This window comes from Vombatus ursinus, unplaced genomic scaffold (genome assembly GCF_900497805.2).
Source record: "Vombatus ursinus unplaced genomic scaffold, bare-nosed wombat genome assembly UNPS02014822.1, whole genome shotgun sequence".
NCBI classification, from domain to species: domain Eukaryota; kingdom Metazoa; phylum Chordata; class Mammalia; order Diprotodontia; family Vombatidae; genus Vombatus; species Vombatus ursinus.
This window is the reverse complement of record NW_020954600.1, coordinates 3316061-3326477: the sequence shown is the minus strand read 5'-3', so window position 1 is coordinate 3326477 and position 10417 is coordinate 3316061. Positions and strand designations below refer to the sequence as shown.

General features: G+C 45.6%; 1 protein-coding gene across 6 annotated transcripts in view; it reads left to right on the top strand.

Moving 5' to 3' along the window:
* The window catches only part of TSPAN18 (tetraspanin 18), a 233083-nt gene that overhangs the window by 205137 nt on the left and 17529 nt on the right, over positions 1–10417 (top strand). For all 6 annotated transcript variants that reach the window (XM_027837870.1, XM_027837864.1, XM_027837867.1 and 3 more), the window contains 3 exons: positions 1644–1719; positions 3977–4171; positions 9117–9191. In XM_027837870.1, the coding sequence (XP_027693671.1) occupies positions 1657–1719; positions 3977–4171; positions 9117–9191 (333 nt within the window). In that variant the 5' untranslated portion in view covers positions 1644–1656. The remainder of the gene's footprint in view (positions 1–1643; positions 1720–3976; positions 4172–9116; positions 9192–10417) is intronic.

Sequence of the window (10417 nt, the reverse complement as noted above, 5' to 3'; positions counted from 1 at the left end):
AGCTGGTCCCTTCCATTCTCCATCTTCGCATCCTTCCAGAAACAGCCTCCGTGAATGTGGGTCCCCTGCTTATACTCCCCAGACTAGACCCTCTATGATAAATGCCCCATTAGACAGCTACAGGTTAGACTATGTGATTTCTGAACTGGAAAGAATGCAGTCCACCCCCATCATTTTATAGGTATGGAAACTGAGGCCAAGGCTGGTTAAGTGAGTTACACACACTAGCTAGTAAATGGCTTAACTAAGAGGAAACCTGTAGCCAAAGCAAGCATTGGAATGGTCCTTGGAAAGGGGGTTAAGACTGGGGTACATCCTCAGCTGGATTTTTGCATAGTCTTCATAATAGAATGAAAAGAACTTAAGACTCAGAGTCAGAACGCCTGGGTGCAATACCTCCCCTTCCCCCCTTTGGAGGTTTCTGAGCCCCGTAGCCAAGACTATACCAACACTTACATCCCTCCTCTCCCCTCGCCTCCTTTCCCCACCAGCCTTTCTTTCAGAGGGGAAAAATAAAGGCTGGAAAGGTTCGTTGAGAGGAGAATGAAATAGGCATCCAGGCCCAGGGTTGCCGTGCAACGGACCAACCCCCAAATTAGAGCATGGTACGCTCACCTGATTCAGCCACTCCCCCCAAGTGGGTTTCTGAAGAGCCCAGCAGCCTGGCGGCGTCTGGAAAACCGACCAGTTACCATGGCCACGGCAGCCCCTGAGGGCGGCTGGACAAGCACCCAGTGCATTAGGAGAAACAAAGAAAGGAAGGCACAGAGAGGCCTGGGAAATACTCACTGTATGCTGCTGCCTAGAATGGGGGTTTTGCTTGAATCAAGTGCAGATCCCCCCCCCCCTTAATTTAGCATGTAATTGGATGCAGTCTGGGGTGGGAAACGTTGCTGAAGGGAAGGGAGAGGGATGAAGAAGTGTATACCCCATGCTGCTTTTTCATTAGGAATGTGCAGCCAAAATACGTGTGTTTGTGTGTGTGTCTCTCTCTGTCTCTCTCTGTGTGTGTTTGCACATGCACTACGTAGGATCTGCTGCCTGAATTTAGAGAATCCCTCTGAGTATTTAGAGGGGTCCCACTGATAGGGCTATAGAAGAATAAAGCCAGGTCCTGGTAAAACTATCAAAGAGATCCCTCATTTGTGAAAATAAGGGTGAGAGGCAATGGACCCGATGATTTGTAAGGCCCCTCTCAGCTTTGACATACCTGCCCTCGGAGTCAGGAAGACCTGGGTTTGACTAGCTGTGGGACCCTAGGCAAATCACTTCACCTCTGTAGGGCCTCAGTTTCCTCATCTCTAAAATGGGAATAATAACAGCACTTACCCCATGGGATTCATTTTGAGATTCACATGAAATAACGTACGGAAAGAGCTGTGCAAACCCAAAGTGGCCGGTGGTAATGGTGTATTCTAAGCTCCCTTCCAGCTGTAACATACCATATTCTATTCTTCTTAAGGTCCCTTCCAGCTCTCACAATCTCTGCACCAGGGTCCGCCCCTGCCTTCCAGCTTCAAGGCCAAGGCCCACACCAGGCCCCATTCTCTTTCCTCTGAGGGCATTGGAGAGGAGGGAAGGGAGCGGGAGCTGGAGAGGAGGCAGATGGACAGAGCTACAGGAGCTGCCTTCATGTTTTGCAGGTGGAGGAGGACCATGGAGGGTGACTGCCTGAGCTGCATGAAGTATCTGATGTTTGTTTTCAATTTCTTCATATTTGTAAGTATTCCAGGAATCCTCCCCTCTATCGGTTTCCCTCTGTCTCTGCCAGGCTTTCAAAACAAGTGATTCTCTTAAAATATTCATGTTTGGAGAAGTTGGGCTTCTTTTATTCCCCAGTGGTGGGAGCCAGTGGGGCCAAGGACCAAGGGACTTCCATGCTGGAATCAGAGAATAGGATCATAGAAGAGGCCCCCGAATTCATCTAGTCCAACCCCTCCATTTTACAAGTGAGGAAACTGAGGCCCAAGGAAGTAATGAAATTTGCCCAAAGTCACACAGATATGCTTGGTCACACAAGCAGTCTTGGTTAAATCATCTCACTTCCCTGGACCTCAGGTTCCACATCTATAAAATGAGAGTTAGACCAGACCAGTACGGTCTCTTCCAAATCTGTGATTCTCTCATTCTAAGCAGCAGAGTTGGGATTCAACCTACTTCTTCCTTATCTAAGAACTAGGCTGGCAGACAACAAATAGTTAGAGATCCTCAAGCCCTCAGGTCCTTCAGGACCATTCCCAAGGAGAAAACCCTCACTGAGAAAAGGGGCAGTCCCTAAGGGAGCAATAGGCAGCAGTTACCGTATTCTAGTGCAAAAAACATTCAAGAGAACAAAGATCTGAGTTCTAGCTGCGTACCCTGGTGACAGCCTTCCCCTTGCCTTGCCTTCCTTCCCCTTCCCTTCTCTTCTCTTCTTTTCATTCCCTTCTCTTCTCTTCTTTTCATTCTCTTCTCTTCTCTTCTTTTCATTCTCTTCTCTTCTCTTCTCTTCTCTTCTCTTCTCTTCTCTTCTCTTCTCCTCTCCTCTCTTCTCCTCTCTTTTCCTCTATTCTCTTCTCTGCTCTTCTCTTCTATTCTATTCTCTTCCCTTCCCCTCCCTTCCCTTCCCCTCCCTTGTTTTCCCTTCCCTTGCCTTCCCTTCCCCTTGTCTTCTTTTTCTTCATTTTCTTCATTTGTACTATATAGTGGGAGAAGATGATAGGAAAATGAAGATAACCATTTAAAATGCAAATCATCATAATCATTTTCTTCTCCATCTCATCTATCCTTTCTCCCTTCCTCCTCCCTTCCTCCTCCATCTCTCCCTTCTCCCATCACTCCCTACTTTGTTTTTCACTTGCCTCTCTACATGTCACATCCACTTCCCCCTCCCTTCCCCAATAGAATATAAGTTCTTTGAGAACAGAGACTATGTCATTTTATCTTTGTGTTTTTGATATATCACAGTGACTTACACAAAGTAGATATTTTGCCAATAACGAATTGAATTGAAAAAGACAAGGAAGCATCTGTGGCTCAATGAATAGAGAGTTGACCTCAGTTAGAAATATCATTCTATTCAGTCATGCCCAACTCTTCCCCACACCATATGGGGTTTTCTTGGCAAATACACTGGAGATGTTTGTCATTTCCTTCTCCAGCTCATTTTACAGATAAGGAAACTGAGGCAAACAGTGTGAAGTCACTTGCCTGTGGTCACTGAGCTAGTAAGTGTCTGAGGCTAGATTTGAACTCAGGTTCTCCTGACTCCAAGCCTGGCACTCTCTCCACTGTGCCACCTAGATGCCCTCAGTTAGAAATATCTGGGTTCAAGTCCTGCCTCTAACAGATACTTGCTGTGTGATTCTAGCCAAGTCTCCACTTCTGGATGCCCCCAGGAAACTCTGGGATTCTTAGATGTAGAACAGGTGCCCATCTGCATGGGTGGTTTCCCAAGACAGTTAAATCATAGTTGTCTCCCACTCTCTTAAAAGAAGAGAGCAACAGTCCAACTCTCCCTAGTAGGATCGTATGATAATGGAGACTTACAGTCATCACAGTGGAAGGAAGATGCCAGGCCATTTAAAGGAGAACAGGGTTCCACCCTGTGGGGCTGAAGGAAGAGATCACAGCTCACAGTTCACAGCTTGCATTTCAAGGGTAGGTGCTTTATTTAAGGTAGGTGTTAAAAGCCCCGGATTATGGCAGCTATTTAAAAAAGAAGAAGAAAGAAAAGAAAGTAGCAGAGAACACCTTGGGGAAATAGATTCATGGTGCAAATTGAATTTCTGCCTAATAAACCATGTTCTTAATTTATCTGCTGCTCAGGATGTGGGCCTCTGTTGCTAACTAACCCATCTGGCTCCCCAGCAGGAAAGCATGGTCCTAGGAGTCATGAGCAGAATGTTTAAACTTTGCATCCTTTTCTTTCCCCCACTCCTTTTCTACCTCTATCCCTTCCCTACTCCTTTCTCCTCTCTGATGGGCCCTGGAGCAGCTGGGGGGTGCCTGCCTGCTGGGCGTCGGGATCTGGGTCATGGTGGACCCCACTGGGTTTCGAGAGATTGTGGCCGCTAACCCCCTCCTCTTCACGGGCACCTACATCTTGCTGGCCATGGGGGCCCTGCTTTTCCTACTCGGTTTCCTAGGCTGCTGTGGAGCCATCCGGGAAAACAAGTGTTTGCTGCTCTTCGTAAGTACAAGCCCCTCAGACATCCACCCCCCTTGCCCATCCCCAGATCCTCCTTTCCACATCCAGGTTCTTGTGAGCCAAAAGGAAGTCATAGTGTAGTGGGAAGCTCCCTGGACTTGAAGTCAGAGACCCAGTGTTTGCCCCTCACTTACTAGGTGACTGAGGAAGTGGCTTTACCACTCATTCGTAGAGGTTGGTTTGCCATTGATGCCTCTGGGCTCCATGGAAGATGCAAGGAGGAGTCTGAGCTCTACCTTCCCCTTCCGTCCCTCACCAAGCTGTGTGCCATTGGCTTCCAAGTCTGGGGTTTGAAGATGAAACAGACTTTGATCAATGTCCTGCCTTTGTCACACCAGCTGTGTGACCTTGGCCAATTGTGGGACCTCTCAGTGATGCGAACACTTCTAAGACTCTGAATTTCAGAAAAGAGGATGATTTCTATTAGGAGAGAGCATTCTCCACTAGAAGCTCCTTATGCTGGAAATCACAGACCTGTAAAGAATAATAAATCACATTCATGTAATACTCTCTTTCTCCATACATGTAATATGTTTGTAAAGATATGATGTGCTATTATATCATTTGAGCCCCACCAAAGTTTATAAGGTATTATTAACCCTATTTTTTGTTGTTGTACTGTCAGTTAGTTGTGTCTGACTCTTCCTGACCCCATTTGGGGTTTTCTTGGCAAAGATGCTGGAGTGGTTTGCCATTTCCTTCTCTAGCTCATTTTACAGATGAGGAACTGAGGCAAACAGGGTGAAGTGACTTGCCCAGGGTCACACAGCTAGTAAGTGTCTGAGGCCAGATTTAAACTCAGGTCCTCCTGACTCCAGGGCTGTCATTCTATCCACTTCACTGCCTAGGTGCCCAAGTCCTGTTTTACATATGAGAAAACTGAGACCCAGAAAGGGAAAATAGTTTGTCCAGGGCCGCATAGCTGTGCCTGAGCTAGGACTCAACTCGGGTCTTAGAGCTATTTTTCCCATCAGCTGTGAAATTTTCCCTGGACCTTCTTCCACTCTCTTTCCTTATCTTTTTTTGTAGCTAATTGCCCACATTTGTAAGAGAGCTGATAGGGCCCATGAATATGGCCTCTAGCCAACGGCACTGAGCCAAGCTAACTAACTGGGCCAGCTGGAGCTCAGGGCTGCAAACTTGGCCTGGGAGTCAGAGAACCTGATGTCTGCTCTGAGTTCCACCACTATGTGCCAGTGTTTCTTAGGGCAAGTCCCATCTCCCTTTGCATCTCTGCTGCTTTGTCTGTAAAATGAAGGGGTTGGATAAAGGTCCCTTCTAGCTCTTTAAAAAACCCCTCTACCAATGCAGGTGGGCACCTGCTCTGCAATTTCTAGGCTTAGAGTTACCTAGAACATTGAGAAGTCATGTGACTTGTCCAGGGTCACAGTGCCCTGTATGTGTCAGAAGTAGGGTGTGAACCCAGATCTCCTTGGCTCAAAGGCTAGCTCTCTATGGGAACTCAAACCCTTCATTTTTTAGCTATTCAACTATTGAAATATTCCAACCATATTCCAACTTCCAAGCATTCTTTCTACTATATTACACCAATTCATTGATCAACAAGGACAATGCAATAAAAAAAAACTGAGCTGTAGGACTTGGAAACTGAAGAAATTTGGGGCGAGAGAGTCTGTAATGAGGGCTCCTGATTTTGATCAGGTGCCACCTTTCCAGCCCTGGAGGCACCATTCCATGCTTCATGAAGCATTGCATTGTTGCATGTTGTTCTTGGCCTTGGTCTTTGAGCCAGTGGGGAAGAGAGAGTCGTTCTAGAGGGCTAAGAGCTCATAAAACCTCTCTTGGCCAATGTCCTTCGAGCATTTGCCAACATCCAAGCGGAGTGAACCTAGAACAATACAGGGCATGCCCCACCCATGCTGTGTGAAATTGATAGATCAGTGATACATCAAAACAGAATTGAGGGTGCCGGGGAGCCTCTGAGGAGATGCAGTCAATGTCAGCAGAGGAGAAAGCTCGTGACGATTCCTCTCTAGGTCCCAACCAAAGAGCAACACCAATATTTTGGAAGAAGGAAGAGGTCTGGGCTAGTTTAAGTGAGATACAAAGCATAATTACTGGATAATGGTATACTCAAAAAGGTCAGGAAATAACTCTTCTTTCCTTCTGTCCAGCTAACTCTGATCTGGGGCATAGGTAGCCCTGAATCACAAAGTCAGTGTGTATAGAGGCAGGACCTGAACCCAGGTTATCCTGGCTCTAAGGTCACTAGGACATACTTGGTTAAAGATACCAGAATCATAGAATGACAGAACTTTAGAGCTGTAGGGACCTCAGGGTTCATCTCTCCAGACCCCCTTATTTTACAGATGAGGAAACTGAGTCCCAGAGAAGAGTGGTGACTTGTCCAAGGTCATCCAGCTAGTTAGTTTGGAACCTAGAACCCAGGTCCCCTAACTTCCGGTCTTTCTACTATACCACATTGCCTCTTGGTCATGGGTGAAAAAACTAAGCAGTTTACCAAGATCAGTGGGATAAGCAATGTCTAAAAATCTCACCTGATGCATCTACCCCCAGTCCAGAATAATAATAATAATAATAATGATAATGAAAATAGCTCATGTTTACATAATGTTGTAAGGTATTCAAAGTGCTTAACAAAGGATCAGAGGCTTAGATTGGAAAGAAAGCTCGGAGGTTTTCTAGTACAAGTCCTATATTTTATAGAAGAGGAAACTAAGGTCAAGAAAAGTGGAGTGATAACCACAGGCATGCAAATGGCAAGTGGCAGAGCCTGGATTTGAACTCAGTACTAAATCCAGCAAACTTTCCCATACTACTGCTCATGCATTATCTCATTTGATCCTCAAAAATCCTGTGAAAGAGGTCCTATTCGTACCCTTATTTTACGGTTAAGGAAGTTGAGGAGGAGAAAAACTAAATCACATCTCCAAGGTCACACAACTGTCTGAGGTAGCACTTGAACCCAAGTCTTCCTGACTCCATGTGTAGGGCTCTATCCACCTTTCTAAGGACATCAGGGTACAGGTGTAACATATGTTAATCCAACTGTTGAGAGTACTAAGAACAGCTGGACTTGAACAGCATAGCAGCTGTTAGACCTCACAGTTGGGTTCTTGGGGTCTAGACACCCTATGGTCAGACCGGACCAAAGCTCTTTGGTCAACTAGAAGTGATTATTCCGGACCCCAGACCAAAGTGACATCAACCTGAAACCTTCAAGGAGCCACAGTGTACAACCAGGACCCAGTGACTTATGCCATCCATGTGTCACAGCCAAAGACCTAGTGAGACTCACGGACTTTGGGAAGGCATAAATTGGTATTTTGAGTCTTTCTCTTCTGTTTCTTGAAGGAAGGCCTTTAGCTCTGAGTGTGGCTATCAGAAATCTGTCCTAAACACATCTGAATTTTTACACTTAACCTTGTCTTAAAATGTTGCCTTGCTCCAATAAGGGCATGAGCTTTTTTAAATAGTCACTTCTAAGGCACTTTATTCCTAATGCAGCTTGTATCCAAAGTGAAGGGAGGAAAAACTGCTGGTTGCTAGGGGCAAGCTCAGTGTCTTAGGGGAGTCATAGTATTCCAGTGTAAGGCAAACATACCTGATGGGAGGGGGCAGGAGGAAGATCTCAAAAGACAAAGAGAAAATTGACTGAGAAGCCCTTTAATTGGGGAGAAAAGCTAGCAGGCAAGAGCACTCAACCTCTTAACCCCTCTTGTTGGAGAAATGTCTGCTTCTGACTCTGGCTGCTTCTGAAGCAATAGCTTACAGAATATCATGCCCAGAAGGGGACCTGAAAAATCATCTCTACGATATCTCTGATGAGTGATCGTTCAGCTTCCAAGGGGAGATACCTAACAGTGCAGGGGAGGGGGAGAGAGAAATGAGTCCACTATCTCCCAAGGCAAACCATTCAACTTGGGGATATTTCTAATTGTCAGGAAGCTGTCCATGTAAACTCTTCTTCCTTTTCTAAATGTTTATTAGCCATCCTTTCACAATATACCATGGAAGTTTACATGGATTCCAAGTCAAGTCTACAGTTCTATAATGTACACTTTTTTTTTCTGGAAAATCAAGATATTTGCCCTTCTCTAGTCTTATAGCACCTCTCCAATTCTCAGCAGTCCTTCAAAGATCGCTAATATTAGATCATTAATCACACCTACCATTTCTGTCGGAGTGCTAGAACGGAGCTCCTCAGAGCTTGGTGGCTTGAACTCCTAATAATTTAAAGGCATCCTAAAGTAGAATGGGGTATCTAGGTGGCAGTGGGTTCCCCCTAAACTGAGGTGGCGGTTAGGTGTTTTCTTATCATCTCCTTAATTTATTCTGGATTTCAACTTCCATTGGTCATTTTTGGTCTGTCTCTGCTGATCCAAAGTCCATATGGTAGAGTGCAATGAGGGCTTGAAGTCAGAGGACATGGGTTTGCACAATCCTGACTCTGCCAGTTTTGTGACCTTGGGTAAAACATATAACATTTCTGGGCCTCAGTTTTCTCACCTGTAAAGTCAGATGAGGTTAGACTGAAGGATTTCTGAGGTTCCTTCCATCTGTATGTATTAGCCAAGCAGTCAGCCCACATTTATTAGGTGCCCATTATGTGCCAGGTGCTGTACCAAGCAGTGGGGTGTACCCTCAAGGAGCTCACTTCCTAAGGGATAATGTGCAAACAACAATACTCGTACTACAGACTAGGCAGGAGTCCCTGAAAAGGGAAGGGCTAAAACGAAGGGGAGAGGCCAAGGCTTCTTGCGGAAGGTGGGAGTTTCTCAGCCATGAGGGGAACCAGAAGGCAAAGGGGAAGAGGGGGGGCATTCTAGGCCTGGGGAACAGCCTGTGAAAAAGTGCTAAGGTGGGGTCATTCAGCATTGCCCTGGCGCTCCCTTGCTCATCACCGGCCAGGCAGCTCACCTGCCTTTTTTTCTCGTCTTTCTAGTTTTTCCTGTTCATCTTGTTAATATTCCTGGCGGAGCTCTCAGCAGCCATCCTGGCCTTCATCTTCAGAGAAAATGTAAGTACTGTGCAGGGCCCCTAATGTGAATGTGTCCATCCACTCCCCCAGGGGCCAAGTGGCCACCCTCTGCTTCTTCCTTCCCCACAAACATTGACTGACCATGCAGGGCATCATGGAGTAATGGACCAGAGATTTAGGAGACTTGGTTTTGAATCTGCTCTGTGTCTTATTAGCTGTTTGACCTTTGGCAAGTTACTTAGCCTGTCTGATCCTCAACCTCCTCCTCTGTAAGATGGAAATAATAACTCACATTCATATAGCTCCTTAGAGTTTATAAAGCGCTTTCTACATATGATCGCATTTGGGCTTCATAACTGCTCTGGGGGTTAGCTATTTCTTGAAGTGCTTCTCAGAGGAGAAGATGCTGCAGATTTTGTGGAAATCACACCTGAAATCTTGTGTGTGTGTGTGTGTGTGTGTGTGTGTGTGTGTGTGTGTAAGAGAGAGACACAGAGAGAGATTGAGAATTTCCCTCTACTCCCTTCAGTATTGGGCCAGGGTTCCTTGTGACAAAGAACACTACTATGGCTTCAGCCAAAAAGAAGTTTGAGAACCCATACTATAATACTAATACCTTTATTATAGTTATTATTATCCCCATTATACAGATAAGGAAAATTAAACTCAGGTTAAGTGACTTGCCCGCTTAGTGTCAAAGGCAGGATTTGAACCCGAGCCTTCCTATTTCAGTCCAGCATTTTAGCCACTACATCTGTGAACTATTTACCTCACTGGATTGTTATGAGGGAAAAAGTTTTGTAGACCTTAAAGTTCTCTAGAAATGTGAGGCTTTTATTATAGCAATGAAATAAAAGATCCATTACAGTTTTTTTTTTCCTCCTTTGGTCAAGACTTATGATTTCATTAGTGTAAGAAATTCCCTATAAGGGAACCCCCTTTCCTCTCCTGATGAAGAGCAACAGCTGTTCCATGACTTTTAGTCTCCAGAGCCGCCTGGAGCACTGACAACTTGTCATTTGCCCAGGGTCACCCAGACAGCTGTGTCAGAGATGGAACAGGAACGCAGATCCTCCTGATTCCGAGGCCAGCTTTCTGTCCACTATACCAGGCTGCTCTCATCTCATATCTGCTTCATCTAAAAGCAGATTCTGAAAAAAAATAAAAATAAAATAAAAGCAGATTCTGAAGAGTTAGGGCATCCTAGGAGACAGACCAAAAAAAATAAACAAATAAAGCCCCAGGCAGAGTGGGAAGATCCCCCT